The 22,522-nt window shown below is 37.0% G+C and overlaps 2 protein-coding genes across 4 annotated transcripts in view; one reads left to right on the plus strand and one right to left on the minus strand.

Annotated features, from left to right (window-relative positions):
- Positions 1-350: 350 nt before the first annotated feature.
- Positions 351-13,413, plus strand: LOC113664970 (fibroblast growth factor receptor 4-like). Of its 3 annotated transcripts, XM_089196409.1 has the most exons (11): positions 351-734; positions 939-1,086; positions 3,856-4,149; positions 4,536-4,570; positions 5,722-6,037; positions 6,255-6,638; positions 7,581-7,877; positions 8,095-8,478; positions 10,349-10,498; positions 11,833-11,967; positions 12,254-13,413. In XM_089196409.1, the coding sequence occupies exons 2-11, from the start codon at positions 999-1,001 to the stop codon at positions 12,685-12,687; spliced, it is 2,517 nt and encodes an 838-aa protein (XP_089052535.1). In that variant the 5' UTR covers positions 351-734; positions 939-998; the 3' UTR covers positions 12,688-13,413. The 3 variants fall into 3 exon arrangements, with proteins under 3 accessions (XP_089052535.1, XP_089052533.1, XP_089052534.1); XM_089196407.1 differs by lacking the exon at positions 4,536-4,570 and having other exon boundaries at positions 5,741-6,037; XM_089196408.1 differs by lacking the exon at positions 4,536-4,570 and having other exon boundaries at positions 5,741-6,037; positions 10,349-10,438; positions 11,830-11,967.
- The window catches only part of LOC149050361 (fibroblast growth factor receptor-like 1), a 28,983-nt gene continuing 16,056 nt past the window's right edge, over positions 9,596-22,522 (minus strand). Inside the window, exon 7 of the mRNA XM_089196417.1 lies at positions 9,596-10,953. Coding sequence (XP_089052543.1) covers positions 10,901-10,953 — 53 coding nt within the window. The 3' untranslated portion in view covers positions 9,596-10,900. The remainder of the gene's footprint in view (positions 10,954-22,522) is intronic.

Here is a 22,522-nt window from a genome sequence, read left to right on the forward strand (position 1 = left end):
AACTAACAAGTCAATGAAATCTTAGCGAGCTCTTCCTTTTAGTCAACGGAAGAGGAATTTTGCTATTTTGTTACAGGAATTCTACGGTTTCAAATACCAGTCTTCCTGTGTTTTGTGCTGACTTGTTCCGTTGATTTTCTAGCTTGTTCCTGTGGGAAACTTCTTTGACTTGGCTGAAGTATTCTTTGACTTTTCTGAAATATTCAGCAGCGTTTCAAACCGTAGTTGCGTTGTTACTAGGCTTAGGTTAGGCAAGGAAAATTCAGCTTTATCGGAGCATAATTGCCTAACCAACCATACAATTGGGTGGGATAATTCTAAAATTATCACCACTAATAGGCGTTAACTCCGCCCACGCTCCTTTAAATCGTGACGATGGCGGTCTGCTTCCTGACGCTTATTTACACCTCGTCAGAAAAAAGGCCGCTAATTAGTGATCATATAAAAGGACCTCTTGTTGCAGCGTTTAGATCACCCCTGATGAAGGCACTAGACAGGAGTGTCGAAACGTTGGGTCTATGAATTGTAACTTCTTCGGTTACATTCATTAAATCTGCAAACCAGTGTAGCATCAAACTATGTCTGATTGTCCACCTGGTTGCCGTGTGAACTTTAATATATTGAAAAATGATTTATTGACGTTACATGTTGGTAAGAGTCGGATACGCATCCAATGGCAGTTTCAACTTCCACCTTTAAGCATCTGGCAAAGAGTTTGACCTCGTGAGAAGCAGGTAAGCTGACGAAACAATGGTCTTATGGCATGCATTTTATGATAATCAGAGCAGCAAAGACGAAGAGAAAGCCCACATGAAAATTGCATAAAGGTTCGCGAAAAGGGAACAGTTTTGTGTGATGAGACGTGGTGATGAGTTTTAATCATTAATTGATGGTTAACCGATATCTTCCTTAACCTACTTGTCGCTATTTTATTACAGTCTTAGGTAGGAATTATAACTAAAGCTGAATCAGTCGAAACAAGAAACCAGTTCGTCGCCATGATTCCTAGTTCACTCATGTTCAAAGCGTTCCTTCTTGGTATTCTATGCTCTCTGGGAAGTGGGAGGCAAACTCGTGCGTGTTCAGGTTAGTGTCAATACACGTTCAGTTAAATATTTTCGACTGTCAGTTATAGCGATGTGCTATCACCATCTTACCCTAGAGAAAACTCTTAACATAGATTTATAAAAGCTAAGAAGACCCTTTAACAGCTTGATGTTATCAAAAATATGTCTGTTGCCTCACCTCCAAATTTCATGATACGGCGCAGAGGCCTGGTTGTCTACGATTACGACTTTCTAAAGACAAAGTATTGCTCTAATCAAATGTCAATCATACTTAAAAGAAATCATAGGATTAACTGTCACGGCAGCGGCAACGCCTATTTTCTAACCAAATAGAACAACCTTCGACCTCATATTTGTTGAACGAATATCACAGTTTACCACTCTTTTCCAAGGTCCAAAACTTCAGAACTCTCTGCTTATTGATCTTGCTAGCTTTGAGCCTCTTCTGTCTTTTCGGAAAATAAATGCTTACTTTTTGATAAATTAATACAATCAATTCACTTCGTAACTCGAGACCATCTATCAGTCACATTTCTAATGGTATTGTATTACATTCAACGAATTTCATGTAATTTACTATCTTCATCCTTGTTCCCATCGGAGGTTTCCTATGAGAGCCTTGTGGTTTCTGGCAACCTCCCATCCAAATACATCATTCATCATGATCTCCCAGGTTATAAAACAAAGTATTTTGAGATTCTTAGAATAATGTGAATTTGTACATACTCTTAACCCTATCCCATCGCCAGCACTCGTTTTCACATTGAAATTTCTTTATATTTAATATTTTCCCTTTAAACATTCTTTTTGGCTTATTTACCAGTTTTATTCAGAATTTCTTAGGGATTTATTCTCCCACTTATGTTTCTTTTTCCAACAGTAATTTTCTAAGTATAGATTCATTGTAACTAGCAATTGGCGGAATTAATGATAATAATACTGATAATGATAATAATGAAACAGAAAAAACCTGAATTCCCCAGAGTTGGCTGACGTAAACATCGACCTTGGACATAAGATAATTTTTAAACAACTTGATGTGCATGACATGAATCTGTTATAGCTATCTTTGTATTCTTCGTATTTTATAATAGGTCATGACAGGTAATTTTTTTGATAAGTAGAGGGGCCTAGAAAGTGCTCTATTATGTTTTAAAGCACGGAAGAAGTGTAAGGGAAACACAAGACGTACAGTATAATCGCAATTACTCTGACAGCATGATTTTTATATAGTGTTAAAAGTTATGCCAATCTGCATGCGTTCGGTTAAATTTTTTCCTCATTTCTCTCCATTTCGTTCTGTTTCGTTTGTGAACAAAAAACTAAATATACTATACGAGTGTTAGCTGTGTTTGAATTTAAACAACGTAGTTAAGCTTATGACTATCTCACAAGCGTGAAAACCTTCAATGCACGGTCAGTGCATTTCGTTTTCTCTTTGGTATATTTCGTCTCTGTTAATGTTCTAATTTCGTCATATTCGGCGCTGGGCATGTTTACCGACCTTTGTTTATTGCTTCTTTTTGGCTTTCGCTTAAAGCCTCTTTTATTTCATCACCGTTCCCCGTTCGTAGTTTAGTTAGTATACGCAGACCGATGACACCAAGAACCGGGATGTTTTGCCGCGAAAAAAATCTCAGGAGTCACGTATGTTGACAACTGGCACTTAAAACTTTTGCAAGCTTAAGAGTTCAGTTCGAGAATAGCGTTTGCAGATACATCGCATGCGTTTCAATGTCTAACAAAATTTTCCATCGAAACTGTAGTTAGAATAATAGAAATACTTAGTATGACGCATAACACATTTACTGAAAAACTTGCCAATTTTAAGATACTGTCAACGAAAGAAACCATAAAAACATAGGTATGCGTAGCATGCAAGAATTATTTTTTTAGCTGGTTGGTCGAAATGGGACACTTTGCGTTCCTAATGTTTTCATAGCTTTCAAAAGAACGAAAATATCGCATTACTTCACTTCAAGAGAAAGAGAAAAAACATTATTTATCTAAACTCACATAGTTATTTTATGGTCTATTGTCTAACTACTTCTGCACAAAAATAAAATGCATCGTTGCCACGCTTACTGTAGTTTCCTTCTCAGCCGTTGTTTGGTCTCGTCACATCTCTATTCCCCGTTGGATAGAGAGCCATTGCGTGACGAGACGAAATAACGGTTGCAAAAGAGACTACGCTTACAGCCGTTCCTTTAACAGAAAGAAAATCAAAATTATTCTTCTACAGTAAGTCGCCTCAAAAATAAAATTCCACGTAATTATACTGCGAAAAGCAGACTGAAATTGTTGTATCTCCAATAGACCCTAACCATAGGTATATGGAGAATAATACATGGCGCGCGTAAATATGGAATTTCTCTTCGAGTGTTTAACTCGTTAGCTCCAAAGAAATTCACAGTTTTCGTACCTCATGCGCGTCTTTGCGGTCATGCCACCGACCATTGAAACGCAGCATTTAACCCCCTGTCAAGTCTCCTGATCAAGAAGTTCATTGAAATTTGCGGGAAAATTGATTTCGTTTGGTTGGTGAGCTTGCTCTTGTGGATTTACCAGTCAAGTATTATCGATTCTTTTCGATAGCTAATGCTAGAACTCATTGCTTCTTCGAGTTGCAAGCTCTCGTTGGCCAAGCCATTGTTATCCAAAGATTGATCGAGTTCATGGAATGACGAAAAGTACAACGTGCATCTCGATTTAAATGAACAACATCAAGACTTTTCAATTTTCTTTAATTGGAAATCTGGAATTCACAAAAATGTTGCTTCTTTTTCAGTTCCTTACATCCATGAAAAGAGAGGAAACGAGAAAAAGGTCATCAACGTGAACAGCGGGAAAGATGTGAAACTCATTTGCAATATCAGAACTACTGGTCAGACATCAAAACCAGTGTATTACTGGCTCAAAGACAATCAGTTGCTCATCTCATCAGATCATCACCGTATGAGATTAAAACCATACAGATACCTAAGGATAATAAGTGCGAAGAAAAAGGACAGCGGCATATACATCTGTGGTGCGGTGAACAACTGCGGCTGGAATACCTATACAATGCAGCTGTTTGTGGGAAGTGAGTAAAACATTTGCGACCCTCTGAGTTTTTTAAAAGTACAAATACGCACGTGATTTCTAGCGATATCCTTAAGAGAAAACCCGGGAAATTTCTTCTATACTAGTTGTGTGCGAGAAACTGATGTCAGTTTAAGTTGGAGTTGCTAAAGTAGTCAAATAAGGAGTGAAAAGATGGTAATTTTATACTTGCTATCACAAAAAGTTAGTCTCAACAAAAGTGCAACGTTTTCTTCATCTTGCTTAAAATATTAAACTGAGAGATAAGTTCAAAATCCCGTCAGGACGTGAATAGGGAGATTCAAATCATGATATATGTGGCCACCGATAATTTGCATTACAAAAGCATTTTCCATCTCGATAATATCTTGTGTTTTTCTCTTTGAGGTCCAACACTGGATCCCAACAAAATTACAGTTGGAGTTAAGACAGATGTACTTTCATTTCTAATCAGAAGAAAACAATAAAAAATGAATGTAAAAGCAATTTAGTTGATACAAGAGCTGATATTGATGTTCTTTGAAATAAAGAAAAGCCAACCGGCCTGTAGAAGAGAGTCTTAATGGAGTGACGGCTTTTACAGCTAGCGAGTAAAATTTTGGCCAAGTTTCGGCTAACGGCTAAATCTTTTGGCCGTTGTTTGGCTATCGGATAACTCCATTAAGACCCTCCGAGAAGAAGACTGACGATGAAAAAAAATTAAGAGATTATAATCTCTTCAAAAAAAATTGATGAAGTGTTGAAGCTCATCTACAATGCCTATTAATTGAACCTTTTAAGTAAATTTTTTGTAAAATCCAATTAAAAAAACCAAATAATATTTTCCCTATGAAACTGGGTCATACATGTACAATGTGAGTAACTCATACAGGTGTATTAGTAATACATACAAAGTAGACGTTCATGTCTCCAAGAGGCGGCAAAATATTTGACTTCCACGGAGCGAAGTTGATTTTGTTAAATGTCACAAAGAAAGACGAAGGGAAATACGCTTGCATTGTGAGAAATGCTGTTGGTTACGCAGTAACGACGATAGTTAAACGAAACTCGTCGCAGAATTAAGAGGTTTCATAATAACTCTTTGCAGAGTGCTGCCATTACTTTTTTATCACATAAATGGCAAAATATTTGAGGGAATTGCATTTGCGCACAATGTCCGCGCCATGAATCCCTTTCAATGCCGCTACAAATGTCAAAACAAACGTAACTGTTAAATGGATTCAATGAACACTTTATTCTCAAAATACATGTACAGTTATCAATGTTACATGGCTTTATTCAGTTACATTGCAATCAATAAATCTTTGCCTCAAACAGCAAAAAGGTTCAATTAGCATCAAATTTTCCTCTTGATTACCAAAAGTGCCCTCGTGATTAAGAAAAAATGCCCTCTGTCTCAGCCAATCCTCACTTAGTTATTTTGCCCCGCATGTGATAAAGCTCTGACCCATCACCATATGACCAGTACTGTAGAACACTTAAAATAAAATAATGTTTAGACTGTAACCTAAAATGTGTTAGAAAGGGGGAGATTCCGGACGGTTGTCGAGAAGATCAGTGCTAAAATGCTGAGGCTGTTCTGTGCTTCACAGGTGCTCCAAGATTTACGGTGCGGCAAATCACGATGAGGCGCAACCTTCTTGCAGTACCCGTTGGAAACTCTGTAAAGCTGGACTGTTCTGCCGATGGAAACCCTCGTCCTACCGTGAAATGGTACAAAAACGGAAAACATTTTAAGGAAAGCATAGGTGGAAACAAACTGTATTTGAGTCGATGGACAACCTTGTTGCGTTTGAAGGACTTGGTTCCCTCTGACGCTGGATCATACATGTGTAATGTGAGCAACTTATACGGGTGGATTAGTCATACATACAAAGTAGACGTTTATGGTAAGAAGAAAAATCCTTTAAGTTTTTCTGGCTAATGCAGACTCTGAGGAGTATTCACAGTTTTCTTTATCTGAGAAAAATAATCTTCAAACTCTTGTGATCAATGTAAATTCCATTAAAGATAGTTAAATTAAAATAAACATTGCAAGTAAAGAAACAATGGATGTTTTTGGTTAAGTTTGACAGTATTGACAGTACTCTCTTTTCAACTTTTTAGAACGAGCTCGTGCTGAACCAGTTGTTATACCCATGGAAAATGTCACAGTTTATCGAGGGGAGAATGCCAGCTTAACATGCAAAGCATCAAGTGATTCCATGCCTCATTTCCAGTGGCTAAGGTGGTTTCTTCTGCGTTCCAACGGTTCGGCCAACAGTTCGGCAGATGATTCAATTGAAACTCCTCACTACGAAATCGTGAATAAAGAAGACACAGATCAACATGTAATTTTGCCTCCAAGTGACGGCAAAATGTTTGATTTCCACGGAGCGAAGTTGACTTTGTTTAATGTCACAAAGAGGGACGAAGGAAAGTACGCTTGCAATGTGAGAAATGCTGTTGGTTACGCAGTCGAACATACTTACATCATTGTCCAAAACATGGGTAGGTAAAACCATAATTAGATTACTAATTCTTAATAGTTTTAGTTATCATAACTTTATTATTTTCAGATTATTAGGGGCTTTCTGTGATGTGCTCATAGCAATATGTTATTATTGTTGTTCTTAATTCTCCGACGCGTTTCATCCAACTGTCTTGAACTTCTTCAGTGAGTTCTACGAGTTAATACGAAACGCCTGTATTTATAAGCCATAGCCAGCGGCTATTACTAGGGACAGTGACCTATAGGCTTGGCTTGACTTGCGAACAGGAACAGGCGAAGTTATGAAAAATTTTTAACATTTTCAAAGCAAGGTGAGAAAAATATGTAGGGGCCACGGTTTTAGTTTAGTGTTAACTTGTAAAACTTAGCGAACAAGTCGACGATAGTTAAACGAAACTGGTCGCAGAATTAAGAAGTTTTTTAATTATTCTTTGCAGAGTGCTACCATTACTTGTTTATCACATAAATGGCAAAATATTTGAGGGAATTGCATTTGCGCGCGATGTCCGCGCGTTGAAGCCCTTTAAATGCCGCTACAAATGTCAAAACAAACGTAACTGTTAAATGGATTCAATGAACACTTTATTCTCAAAATACAGTTATCAACGTTACATGGCTTTATTCAGTTACATTGCAATCAATAAATCTTTGCCTCAAACAGCAAAAAGGCTCAGTTAACATCAAATAATCATGTCCTCTTGATTACCAAAAGTGCCCTCGTGATTAAGAAAAAATGTCCTCTGTCTCAGCCAATCTGCTCTTAGTAATTTTGCCTCGCATGTGATAAAACTCTGAACCGTCACCATATGACCAGTACTGTAGAACACTTAAAATAAAATATTGTTCAGACTGTTACCTAAAATGTGTTAGAAAGGGGGAGATTCCGGACGTTTGTCGAGAAGTTCAGTGCTAAAATGCTGAGGCTGTTCTGTGCTTCACAGGTGCTCCAAGATTTACGGTGCGGCAAATCACGATGAGGCGCAACCTTCTTGCAGTACCCGTTGGAAACTCTGTAAAGCTGGACTGTTCTGCTGATGGAAACCCTCGTCCTACCGTGAAATGGTACAAAAACGGAAAACGTTTTAAGGAAAGGATAGGTGGCTACAAACTGTATTTGAGTCGATGGACAACCTTGTTGCGTTTGAAGGACTTGGTTCCCTCAGACGCTGGATCATACATGTGTAATGTGAGCAACTCATACGGGTGGATTAGTCATACATACAAAGTAGACGTTTATGGTAAGAAGAAAAATCCTTTAAGTTTTTCTGGCTAATGCAGACTCTGAAGAGTACTCACGGTTTTCTTTATCTGAGAAAAATAATCTTCAAACTCTTGTGATCAATGTAAATCCCATTAAAAATAGTCAAATTAAAATAAACATTGCAAGTAAAGAAACAATGGATGTTTTTGGTTAAGTTTGACAGTATTGACAGTACTCTCTTTTCAACTTTTTAGAACGAGCTCGTGCTGAACCAGTTGTTATACCCATGGAAAATGTCACAGTTTATCGAGGGGAGAATGCCAGCTTAACATGCAAAGCATCAAGTGATTCCATGCCTCATTTCCAGTGGCTAAGGTGGTTTCCTCTGCGTTCCAACGGTTCGGCCAACAGTTCGGCAGATGATTCAATTGAAACTCCTCACTACGAAATCGTGAATAAAGAAGACACAGACCAACATGTAATTTTGCCTCCAAGTGACGGCAAAATGTTTGATTTCCACGGAGCGAAGTTGACTTTGTTTAATGTCACAAAGAGGGACGAAGGAAAATACACCTGCATTGTGGGAAATGCTGTTGGTTACGCAGTCGAACATACTTACATCATTGTCCAAAACATGGGTAGGTAAAACCATAATTAGATTACTAATTCTTAATAATCTTAGTTGTCATTAACTTTATTATTTTCAGATTATTAGGGGCTTTCTGTGATGTGCTCATAACAGCTGTTTTTCTTACCACATTTTGACGTCATCTGTGACATGTTACTGAACAGACGCACGGCAACATGGAATTTATTTGTTAACCTTTTAACCCATAAGAGTGACTAGCATATAATTTCTCCCTATAATATCACCCTTGAATCAAACACATAGGTAATGATAGTAGAAGAAATGATCACAAACTAAAGCAGCTCTTGATTATCAAGAAAATTCCCTTTGTCAGCACCTTAGGAAATGTTTAGTGAATAGTGTGAAGAAACGGATACTGGTGTTGGGGGGTAAAGAATTACTTCGTTATGTGTAATTCATTGTCCATGAATCCCTTGTAAACAACTACGCAGTGGAACATGCTTACATCATTGTTAAACAAAGCCGTAGATAAGAATGATTAATGCACTGAGACTCCCAGAAGCCTAGGGCTCCCATTTTCAAGGCTTTTTTCTTCCTTTTTATGATAAAGTATTTCGTAATTGTTATTTGTAATTTATTGTCAGTGAATCCTTGGTTAACAGTGATGTTTTTCTCGAGTTTCCTTCTTCACAGGAATCATGACAGCTCGATCTAGGTTTTCTCCACTAATAATGATATTAATAATAATGATGATAGCAATAATATGACTTTACGTCAGCTTTTCCATTGGAAGGCTTTTTATCTGAAATATCTGAGTATAAATACAAATACAAATATAAATGAATAACATATAGAAACCATGGATCATATATCGTGGAAAAAATTAGTTGTGGCTGAGTAAATAGAGGAAATTTTCGAAAGTAAAAAGAAGTGTTTAGTCAGGACAGTTACGACTTGTTACAGGAAGTTCATCAAATAGAGATGTTTGAAGTTTTCTTCCCACATTAGATTTTCGTCGACTGATATGTGTTCCTAGCAGCTTTATCCTAACTGTGAAAGGCCCCTACCTTTTGTTCCAGGTCATAGCTGAAATACGCTCCAAGAATTTTAATGGTGACGCAAATATTGTTTTGGAAAGTTTACTTTCTGTGAAGTACCGTTTCTACCGGCAAATATTTCCGATTTCCCTCTTTTTTCAGATTCCCCCACTTCTATCTAAATATGAATCAAAAATGAATTTAAAATCTCCACTCAATACAATTAGACTTATCAACTGTCCTCATTGCGTCTGAAGCGGATTTGAAAAATCCACTTCGTTCAGCGCATTTATTTGGAGCAGAAATGTTGATTAGTATAAATGCAGATTCTTGCATCGAAGCTTGCAGTACAAGATATGACGTTGATCATTAAGCTATGACGATAATAAATCTAGTTGTTCCCTAACTAGGATAAGCACACCTGAGCTATGTCCTGAATTTCGAACGGAAGGAAGGTGTGACAGAGAGATAGTGGAAGGAGTGAATTTTGAGTTATAACAACAACTCAGAAATGGCATTCAGCCATTTTCCGAATTGAAAAAAGGAAATTAACGAATGAATCAAATAAAAAGTAGATGTGCACTGCGTACATTTAGGTATCCTGTATTGTATGTCTCTCTTAACGAGACATGCGAACTGCTTCTACAGTCTCAGTTCCCCATTGAGCACTACAATGCACAACACATCACGTAAAATGCGTGCAGTACTTGGTCAAGAAGTCTTGAACCCTCGATTATTGCAGTATCTTGTTAACTGAAGAGGAAAATATCCTTTAAAAATCCGAGATGTTGCTTCATTGAGAACCCTGAGTACGGCAAGCTGTGCATGTTATCGATGTGGGCCTTGACTTGATCATTCGTTACATTTATTATTACCTTTCAGTCCCTCCCAGTTGTGACCTCAACGGATTAAAGTGTTCTTTCACCCCAGACGAGTTTGCAGACTTGAATGGAACGCATTACAATGACAGCACTCTTTTTCCTGTGACAGAACACATTTCTAATCTCATTGGAAACGGTATGGAAAGCTTTGGTACGTATTCACTGTGATGAACATGATGTAAACCGTGAAATTCTTAAAACTCTGCTGAGAGAGTGAGACAATGAAATAAGTTAAGTCTCTGCCTCTTTAGTCCATCATGCTTCCAAATAGATAAATATCTTTGAAGCTAAAGGAAACTTCTGGTTCGTCGAGCGTAAACTGCTACCATCTTCCACGAAATGTCTAAGACATGCTCCCATGTTTTAGTGAATAGCTGTAATTCCTTTTAGATTAACGTCCTTCTCTCTCATATTGAAATATTGCGGTTATTGTGGATGGAAATCGCCCATATTTTTGGTACTTGAACCACAATTTGATAATTTAGGCACCGGGCTCATAGGAAAGTAAAACCTCATTTGCGACGCAATGAAGCTTAAAGTGGAGAATTGACTCCTAATGCGAGTGAATGAGGGTGAAGAGTCCGGAGTGCGTCCATCTCCTCCAACCTATAGTAGGAAAACACCAACTTATATCGTCAAATCATACACTCAATTTCACCTTGAATTTTTCTTGTCAGGTTTACTTAACCTTCTTTTATTCTTGACGATTAGATATATATAGAATAATACATGGGCGCGCGTAGATATGGAGTTTCTCTTAGAGTGTTTAACTCGATAGCTCACGAGTCAGATGTCGAGTTGAACACGAGAAGAGAAATTCCATATCTACAAGCAACCATGTATTATTTTGTTTATCATATAAACACAATAGCCCTTTACTGAGAGGAAAAGCCGACTTCATTTATGAATGAATATAAATGAATCGACAATCCCTGAATAACAATCGTAGACTGCGTTGGCGCTAACTCCTAAGATGGAAAAATGCGTTTAATCATGATTACAAAAAAAACTTCAATTTACAAAATTCTCATCCATTGACTTTGTCTTTACCGACAGAAGAAGTCTTTCAGGTAAACGACCAAAATCGGCGAGTGGCAAATATTCCAGTTGTCGATTTTCATTCTCAGCCGAGAGAAATACTAACACCAAAGCCGCTGAATACGTAACTTTCGGTTTTTCTTTTAGTATATTGGTTTTCTTCCCCTTCTAGGAAAGTTTGAACCCCACAGTCGGTCAGCGATACGGATTTTTTAGTGTTTTAGCTGCTTTTATTTGAGAAAGCTCCGACAAACAACTTGTATTGAGAATCGTGAACGCTTTGCCATTCATTCATCAACCTGACCTAGCTGATTGGCTATATCAGCACACGTGAAAAAATACGATTTTTGTACGTGTGTTGTTACGGCTTTTCTCTGGGCCGGAAATCCCTAGAAAACACCGCAGTTTATGTGATAAAATAACTTTGATATGCAATTCGTTCTTCAGAAAAGAAGACTCGTGATGTTCTTGTCTCTGGAACCGTCTTGAAATGCGTTTTAATTACTATGGCTGCCTTAATCATTATCTGCTGGCGCCGTCGATCCCGAAATAAGAGACCCTTATTGCCGAGATCACCGTCAGGTAAGTCTAACTTTAAATATTGGGGTTGGTAGCCTATATTTTAGAGGTTCAGAGCTCTTTTTCAAATATCCCTAGTTTGTATAGGGTTTGAACTGAAACTTGAAAGCTTATATTTTTTCAGAAAAAACTCTCTCCAAAAAGTCCCTTTTTTAATTATGAATTTCAATCTAGCTAGCTGTAACATTACGTTAGTAGTGTTTTCACTTGGTACTGAGTATAAACTTGACTCCAATAATTTTAAACATAGAACTCTCAGCTAACAATGCATCCTTATTTTTGCTTTCAGAACTTGAATTTGAGTACGATGCGTTCGTTATTTTCAGCTCTCAAGACTCGGATTGGGTAATTAAAACTCTAATTCCAACTCTAGAAGAAAAACATGATTTTAAATGCTGTGTACACTACAGAGATTTCGTTATTGGCGTACCCTTACGTGAAAATATGGTCAACAGTGTTTACAACTCAAGAAAAACAATTGCTGTCGTGTCAAAGAACTTTTTCAATAGTAATTATTGTGGTTCTGAAATGGATTACGCCCTCCATCGACTTGTGGAAAGGAGAGATAATAGTGTGGTCGTGATCAAACTTGATGATGTTGACAGTAGAAAACTTCCCAGGGAGCTGCGAAAAAGGAGTTATATTGACTATCCACAGAATGTTGAAAAGGATCACTGGGAAAGAAAACTGGTAAGTTGTTTAACGACTTCCAACGACTTGTGACAGAAATCGATTTTATAATAACGTCTCCAAGAGTTAAGTAGCTAATCAATTTCTTTTCAATCATGATTGAATGGAAATTAATTACGTGCTACATGCATTTTTCACTATTCCCATCTTGTGAAGTTGAGTTCACATTTATTAATTTTGTTAACATGCCATCTTTCAAAATCTTTAACACATATTTTTCTGTTCATTGTTTTTCCACCCGAAAAGATACTTATTTTTTAGTTTCATAAATGTTCTTGACAGAAGTTTTGCATTTCACTTGTTCAAGGGAAAATTGTGACTTGCATGTTGCTCTTTCAGCAAGTTTTTTTTAAATGTGCAATTTTGGCAGTTTCTTAATATAGGCATACATGATAATCCCTTTTGAGGAAACTGTTATTAAAGACCCGTGTACATCTAAAATGTAGACAAACTGCTGCTGAGTATGAGAGTGGCATATAGATTTTATAGTTAACTGTTTCGAAGTGACGAAAGTGTGCAAAGCAGTTGGGTAAACATACATGGGTGTAAGCCAAGCTGTAGTTAATAGTGTTTTACAATGGAGATACTGACTTTCTTTTAAATTGTGGTAAGAATGATCAAAAAATTTTCCTTTGCTTTCTCAAAGAAGTTACTGTAACACAAATATGTCAAAATTTTATGAAGCTATCCGGAATAGTTATTCAAAAACTATTGTATACAATTTTTTTTTTTAAGATTAATAAACCATTTGTGGACCACTGCTGGTGTTTTGTATAGATAATTATGTGAATGTATGTAAATGTTGCAAGTTTGGGTGTCTGGAAAGGTGTGTTCTGAAAACACAACTAAAGGTGTGCTTTGTTACACATCTAGAGGTGTGACAAAAGATATCTTTCTGCAGAAAATTTCTTAAGGTGTGTCAAATTTAGGACAAGCGTGAAACACAACTTAAGGTGTGTTGTGGGAACACGTACAGGTGTGTTTAGAAAGCTTACCAAGGTGTGTTCGGGTAACACATGAAAAGGTGTGTATTTATACACATCTCTATGTGTGTTGTTTTGAGGATTAAAAAAAGGTGTGTTGCAGTAACACATCCTATTTACGAGTGCACCTTTGTATAAGCGGTCACTTACTTGAACCGTGGTGAATTTCGAGTATATGAGTAGCATTTTTTTACTTGTGCTGAATCAATTTTCCCTCTATACTTTCCTTCCAATTCCTTTTGCTATCAAGTGAGACATCGCCTATGAATAAAAAATTCTTTTTTTCGGACGAGGAAACAATCTTTCGCGATACATTTTTTCCTGGCGACTTGCAAAGTTTGCCCTGTGGTGATCCCAGAAATCTTTGCGAAAGCACAAGGATCTCGAAAGTCGAACTAAGCTAACTTAATATCCCATGGGAAACAAAAATGGTTCGAGTTAGCGGGGGTTTCGAGTAATCTTTACTGGTATTGAATTTCAATTGTCGTGTTAACAACGAATAAGGAATCTTGTTTTCACCGCTCTTACACGACCAACAGTCATTTTTTGTACATTAAATCTGCCTTAAAAGACCTTCTTGATAAGAACGTTTAGTTTTTAAAGTTTAGTTAATACGTACATTCATGGTTTTCATGAATGTTATCACGTTCGTATCAATCTAAGTTAAAGATTGGTACGTGTCAATCAAGTCCATTAAAGGTTTTTCTTCGTTAACATATTGTAAAGAATATGCAAAATACTGTAAAAAGATCAGTCATTATGATATTCGCTATGTCAGAAGGACCGTTTCGGTCTTTTGGAGAAAACGGAAGCTGGTTTGCGGTATATGAAGAGCAAAATAAGGTGGTTCATGGAATGTTCGACTCCTTACAACTCACCTTCCCGTGTGCGATAATGAACTTAAGGTTCACTTTATAATTACTATGTGAGACGCATAAATAAGAGTTTTACTGGAAGGTCATATCGTGGTTGTAGACGCAAACGCCAATCACTCGTATTCAAACTTTACTAGAAAAAACTTCCGTTCATCGAAAACTTAGCAAACTTGACATGACACATTGTTGAACACGGTAACTGAAAATAACAAATTTACAAACACACGAATGAGCATAAAATAAATTACAACGTATGAGTGAAAGTACTTGAAAACGACAAAGCGAAATAAACAAGGATACTTACATGACGAATGTGACCAAACCAAAATACGAAAGAATAAAACCCAAAGCACGATATGTTCCGATATGTTCCGCAAACTAGACAACTAACCAAATAAAATACGCGCGAACAGAATATATACGATATGCAAATATAAATAACAATTTTTATTTTCTCCATAATTTTAGCGTTAGTAATTTTTTCCACCAATACAAGGCGTGCTGTGAGACGAGACGTCAATGGATCAGTCTATAAATTTATTTCCAATCTTCAAAATAAAGCCCGAGGTTTAAAAGAAATATCGTAAATTATTGTCCAAACAAGAAAGAAAATAGAATTTTGACAAGTCCGAGTTTCCTTTCATGATAAACATTTAATAACCCCTTAGTGTCTCACTGCAGATTTTGGACATTGTTACATTGCTTTTCCTCAGTTCGGCTACCATGTACGTTTCCTTTCCACTTGATGCTCCTAATCCTTTAACTCCCATGACTGACCAAGACAGAATTTCTCCTTGTTATATCAATACAATAGCAAGCAGACAAGTGATGAGAATAAAGAAAATAGAAATTAGGGGAATATAAGTTGATCTAATAACAAATTCTCCAAACAAACATCACGAGAACTGTATGGCAGACAGTAAGGAGAATTACTGATGAGATCTTGAGAGTGGGTTAAGGGTTGAGCATTTTCGAGAGTCGAAAGCCTTCCTTCCGATAATTATTGTTCATTTGCAATTGTTTCTTCTGCTAGAATGCACTTATTAAGTAGAGCAGGCGCTTATTGATGGGAAAGGTAGAACAGCTAGCAAAATGCACATATTAATAGCACTGTAAAATTCCCTGAGGTTTCGCGTAATTGGACAGAGAACGACTCACAGTAAATACAGCTTGGCTTGTGGTCTGCATGCTTGAGAGAGTGTCTACTTCGGCCTCAACACGAAAAATAGCATTTGGAATGACGTGGTATGGAAATCTCTCATTTTAATTTAGACATGATTTTGGTTGGTGTATTGTTTCTTTCTCTGGTCTTTGATATTATTTGTTGCGTTAAGAAGAACTTATCGCACAAAAAGGACACGAAAAACAATCGCAGTCCAAGGATTCGTCAATTTAAATCACGCTTTTGTGGACAATGCTTAGTGTCATTTTCAAGACAGGGAAGCTCGCGACATTTTGTTCAACTACGGATTCCGGCAAGAGGCTGAGGTCGTACACAGGCAAAGCCGCTCGGATTTCAAGCAATTTTTTTTTATCAGATGAGACAATACGTATTGCGTTTAAAGTTAACCAAATATGTCAGTCACATAAAATATTAAAACATGCCTATCAATGCTTCGATAGAAAGAAAGAAACGCGGTGAAAAGCCGAGTTTGGAGTATTCATTTTCTTTATTCGAGGTCATCTTGTAGTACATGTATGTATGTTGCAAAAGCAACATTAATAACTTCCTAGTCAAGCCACATGCTATTTTGACCAATTCAACAATGACAATTTAGAGACAACATTGCGGTTTTTTCAAAGTACGGGCGGTTAAAGGGAAATTAAACGAGACCACCACAACGAGACATTCTTAATAATCAGGACCATGTCACCACCGAGCCATTGTAACTTTGGGTTTGATGTCACTGAAATCTGATCAAAAGACGGCTACTGACATCATTTTGTAACGACATTATTGTTACTTGGACCTATAAAACGCACCGTCCAGGAGAAAAAAAGTCGAAATTGTTTATCCGATCATCCGTGCTATTAATTATCACACGAGAAAGAGCCTCCTTCGATGGTCAGTTTAGTATCAGCATGTGATCAACCAAAAGACACAGACGCGTTCTTTTTTCACAAAACTATGTGTTCAAACAGATTTGAATTTTAAAACCGAGCGTGAAAAACTGTTCATGACACAAAAACCTAACCATAAACATATAATCGGTACTTCGATCTCTTTTCATTTTTGATCCTACTTCAGAAGTTTCCAGTAAATTACCTTCCAACTGTTTTACTACGTCCAATAGAAAGAAGAAATTCGACCAATTTCCATTCACCAGCACCGTGAAAGCATAAAAAATAGCGAAATATCTATACCCATAGACATCGCTCGATATGAGTTAGATTCTTATTCGAGTCGTTTTTTTTTTTTGCTTTTTGTTTTTTTAAAGCAGACAGATTATTACTGTAAAAAATCATTTCTCTGGTACATGTCTCTTTTAAAAGGGGCCATAATTAGTATAGGTAATTGCATGGGGCCGAGTAAAATTAAGGATTAATATCGCTTGTGTTTTCAGAAGTTGCTGAAATTGCCCTCGTTGCTGCGTGAAAACACAAGTGATATTAATCCTTATTTTTACGAGGTCCTATTGCGATTACTTGTTAATGAAATAGAGGGAAAAATTACTGAATTTCTGAATGCGCTCTTGAGATATCAGTCACAGGAAGCCATTTAATGTTGACAAAGAATCAATCACCACAAACGTACGAATGAGCTAAATGAAATTTTATTTTTGCACAAACATACCAGGACATTGAAAACCAGGCCTGCTAACAAACTTTCAACTTTGAAAATATAAAGTCAGTGCTTTTTCAAACAAAGTTCAAGCGTTCAAAACGCATTTAGATCACTCAGAATCTGATTCTTCGATGGAGACATGCTTGTATTCTCGCCTTACATCAATTGTGCCCTTATGAACGGCATCATTCCCGGCGATGTTCAAGGTGACGCTGCAGTGACTGAAATTGTAAACATTGCTCTCATACTCTGCTAAATTTGCTTGGAAGTTTCTTTCATTCGCCCACATTTTGAAAACTTTCTTCCAGTACTCCATGCTTTTCTTCGTGTTTTCATTTTCAATCGTCTTTTAATTCTTCCATATATTCCTCGTCAATTATCTCGAAACGTGACGCCATTGTTACAGAGAATTTTTTCACATCTACTCGATAGCATAAGCTGTTGCTAGGCAACCTGAGGACCAATCGTGAGCAAGTAATTTTGCCCCCTTCACAAGCAAAATTAAGAAAAAAAATACCCTCTTCATTGATCAATCAGCATTCAGTAATTTTGCCCTCTATGTTATCATAGAACTAAAAAATGGCTACAACGCCAGTCATTTAAATGAGAATGAAAAACAGGCGGTTATTATAGGAAAATGTTCATTGAAAAGTGGTCAAAAAGACATGAAATTGTCCTGGAGGGGTCTAAACCTTTCAGCATGAAAAGAAAAGCAGTTAGAGGGCCCATTTCATCGTGGAGATAAAACAACGTTCCAGGAATATCCTACTGGGTCAGTAAGTATATTTCCGTAGATTTTGAGTGGAGAGCTGCGCAATCTGAAAGATCCTCGTCAATGCTAGTGTTGCTGAATTCGAGGAGGGTTTAAAAAGAGCTCTTTGTCCAACCAAATCGGTGGACGATGAATTTCGTCCTGAAATACAACAACGCCAACCACCACAACTGAACGAGTTTAAAATAGCACATAACTCTGGACGAGAAAAATTGAAACAGCTGAAAGTTAAAAAGTCCACTGGACCAGATAACATTGCACCCATACTTTTAAAGCCTGCAAAAAATGCTACTGTGCCATCTCTAGTTAATCTATGTGTATTTAGCATTGAACGTGGAACTGTGTATCCTATGTGGAAGACTGCGAGGCTTACACCAATTTTCGAAAAAGACGATGATACACACTGTAGAAACCACCGACCGGTTTCTTTATTAAGTGGTCCTAGTAAAATGATGGAATCAGAACGCTGTTTCAACAGTCATTGTTGACCAGCTCGCATTTCAATTGCTTTTGAGAACAAAACCTTTCTTTAAGATAACAATCTATTAAAATTTTGATCGTGAAAGTGTGATGCTTGACAAATATTCGCTACTGTGCTAACACATCAATTCTCAGCTGCTAAGTAGGAGACCATCGTTAATGGGATTTTAAGTTTTTGATGTCAGTTTTTTTTTAACTGAGAGGAGAATATACATGACAACCTGTTCAAATGTAAAGTTCTGTCTCGTCTCTTTATCATGAAAAGTTTATATCGCTTTTAAGTTTAATTGTGGCTGAAATGAATTGACCATAGTTAAGTTTGGTTGATAATTTAGCAACCGGTAGAGTTGGGTGTACTTTCGCGTACTTTTACTTCAGTTCGTGTAGTTGGTGAACTCAATGAAGTTACCTGGCATTGGGTGAGCTTTAATCTAGCACTCTGTAGTTCAGATGGTAGTCCGGTCACAGTTTTTCACAGCTTGTATAATTTTGTGTTGTTTAGCGTAGTTTGGTGTAGTCTGGTGTTGGTTGATGTAGTTTAGTGCTGTTTGGCGTAGTTTGGTGTTGTTTAGTGTAGTTTGGTGTATTTTGGTTTAGTCATTGGTGTAGTTTGGTGAAGTTTGGTATAAGTTGGTTTAGTTTGGTATAGTTTGGTGTAAGTTGGTGTAAGCTAGTGTAGTTTGGTGTAGTTTGATGAAGTCAGGTATGGTTTGATGAAGTTTAGTGTAGTTTCGTGAATTTTGGTGTAGGATGCTGCGCGTAGCTTAAGTTCTTCAGCATAGTTTGGTGTATTTTAATATAGTATTTTTCAGTTAGTTTGTCGTAGATATTTCTAGTTTGGAGTATTTTGGTTAATTATTGGTTAATTAGCATCGGCAGAATTGTTTTCAAGTTTGTAGTTCGTAAAGAAACTCTGCTCACGTGTAATGCGCATAGAAATAGCTCCCTTTAAACACGGTTGGTGACTTAACGTTCTCAAGGTGTTTGGCTGCGAATGATGATTCCTGAAGTATCAGTTTCTTTCATAAAGGTATTTAGGGCTGCTCGCAATGCATTTCTGTTCCTTTTCAGACAAAAAAATTGCGTCATTTCTTAAGCAGTCTCGCCCACGAACCGTAAAGGCCACAAAAGTTCATAAAATTTATAAATCGGCAAATGGCAATGAACGCTAAAAGCAGAAAACCGAAGTTTTGTGACTGTTGCAGAGTCGGCTCCACTGCGTTAGGAAAAACATCTGCGGACCGTCGGTTCGACAATCAATAGGACTGTACCTTTCCGATTTTTTGTTTTTATTTATGATCCATACAATATCCGAACTTTCTACATTCAATTGAGATTGTCGGAATGAACGAACAATAATTTATTGACGTTACATGTTGGTAAGAGTCGGATACGCATCAAATGGCAGTTTCAACTTCCACCTTTAAGCATCTTGCACAGAGTTTGACCTCGTGAAAAGCAGGTAAGCTGACGAAACAATGGTCCTATGGTTTGTTTTCGTCGGACCACCAATCGTCGCTTTCAAAGCAAAGCTTGGAAGTTTGGTGAGTTTTGATCATTAATTAGTGGTTTACCGATATCTTCCTTAACCCATTTGTCGCTATATCATTACAGTCTTAAATCGTAATTATTGATAAAGCTGAATCAGTCGAAACAAGAAATCAGTTCGTCGCCATGGTTCCTAGTTCACTCATGTTCAAAGCGTTCCTTCTTGGTGCTCTACGCTCTCTGGAAAGTGAGAGGCAAACTTGTGTGTGTTCAGGTTAGTGTGGATACACTTTCAGTCAAATATTTTCCACTGTCAGTTGTATGCGATCACCATCTTACCCTTGAGAAAACTCTTAACATAGATTTATAAAAGCTAAAAAGACCCTTTAACAGGTTGATGTTATCAACAAAATTTCGGTTGCCTCTCCTCCAAATTTTATGATAAGGCGCAGAGGCCTGATTGTCTACGCTTACGACTGTCTAATTACACCTGGGAGAAAGTGCAAGTTACACTTAAAAGCGTGAACTAGCGAATGCCCCACCAATGTCGCAGTCGGAAATGAAACTGACGCCCGGATTACCCCGTAATTCACTTCACTTATCCACAAGCTTGCAGGAAAACAGAATCGTGAAGCAATCCTTAAAATTTGTCTCCGGAAAGAACACGTAAGTTCCGACGACCACCGCAAATCATAAAGTACATTTGAGTCTCCTTTATTGTCCTTGATACTTAATCTAGGCCTTCATTTTAATCGTAATTTTACAGCTTGACGTGAGTTCTCGTGACAAAGAATTCAGAAAACGGTACTATTAAATACTTTGCTGAATTTAGAAAACAATCAAAGCGTAGTTCTGTATTCAGTGAATCGCAATTCACAGATTTATCTAATTCACCTTAGGTTAGTCCAATTTCTTACTTCAGGTTAGCGCATCAAAGCTTCCCTTAAGAATTTCCGTTTGTTACAAAGTCAAGGCTTCTGCACTAGGCTTGCGCGTGCGCGGTCGACTGCGTTGAGAGCACATATTAGACTACGTTGTTTCTCTGCTGACTCTTAGACAGCTAACAAATAATATGTGAGCCCACCACATACTTTTTACACAGTTGATTTATAAAAAATGTATCTTCACGGCTCTAATTAGGACTAAGTATCGCTCTAATCAAATGTCAATCATACTTAAAATAAATCACTGGATTAACTGTCACTGCAACGGCAACGGCAACGGCAACGGCAACGCCTACTTTCTCAACAAAGTAGAATAGCCTTGGACCTCATATTTGTTGAACGAATATCAAACAGTTTCATTTTCCAAGGTCTTAAACTTTGGAATTCTCTGCTTATTAATTTTACTAGTTCTGGGTCTTCTGTCTTTTCGGAAAAAATGCTTACTTTTAGAAACAATTAAAACAGACACACTAAATCAAAGCCCAAAATCTTATCTTTTTTTTCTACCAGCACTGCCTCTAAATTTATTTTGTAGTGTTCGTAGAAAGTAATTAAGGTGCCGTTTTGTTAAGTACTCAAGTAATTATAAGTAGGCGAGTGTGCTTAATTAGTGAATTGCGAGTTTCGTATTGTAATTTATTGTAAGTCATGTTCTGTTTAGTAGTGTGATGTAAGTAACATTAAGCTGTAATATAAGTGACTGTTAATAAGTGACTGTTAGTATAAGTAAGAAATAAGTACTAGTGTCTAATCCAATAAGCACAGTAATGTAATAAGAAGAGTGAAGTCGAGTAATGTAAGTTTAGTTCTGTTCAAATGTTTCTTCAGTAAATGTTTATAAAACTAAAAAAAAAAAAAAAAGAAAAGAATATCAAACAGTTTACTATTCTTTTCCAAGGTCCTAAACTTTGGAAATCTCTGCTTATTAATCTTACAAGTTCTGAGTCTCTTCTGTCTTCTCGGAAAAAATGCTTACTTTTTGATAAATCAATACAATCAATTCACTTTGTAACTCGAGACCACCTATCAATCACATTTCTATTGGTATTGTAATGAAATTTTATAGTCAATGAATTTCATGTAATTTGCTTCCTTTATCCTTGTTCCCATTGAAGGCTTCTTATAAGTGCCTTGTGGTTTCTGGCAACCTCCTGTCCAAATATATCATTTATCATGATCTGTATTATTGTACTTCAAATTTTCCCCCCACAAAAACCCCTCCCAGGTTACAAAACAAAGTATTTTGGGATTCTTAGACCAATGTGAATATGTACGTACCCTCAACCCTATTCCATCGCCAGCACTCATTTTCACATTGAAATTTCTAGTTCTACTTAATATTTTTCCTTATAACATTCTTTTTGGCTTATTTATCAGTTTTATTCAGAATTTCTAAGGGATTTATTCTCCCACTTATGTTTCTTTTCCTACGGTATTTTCAAAGTATAGATTCATTGTAACTAGCAATTGGCGAAATCAATGATGATAATACTGATAATAATAATAATGAGACAGAAAAAACCTGAGTTCTCCAGAGTTGG

This window comes from Pocillopora damicornis, chromosome 2 (genome assembly GCF_964200805.1).
Source record: "Pocillopora damicornis chromosome 2, jaPocDami1.2, whole genome shotgun sequence".
In the NCBI taxonomy this organism is placed as follows: Eukaryota; Metazoa; Cnidaria; class Anthozoa; order Scleractinia; family Pocilloporidae; genus Pocillopora; species Pocillopora damicornis.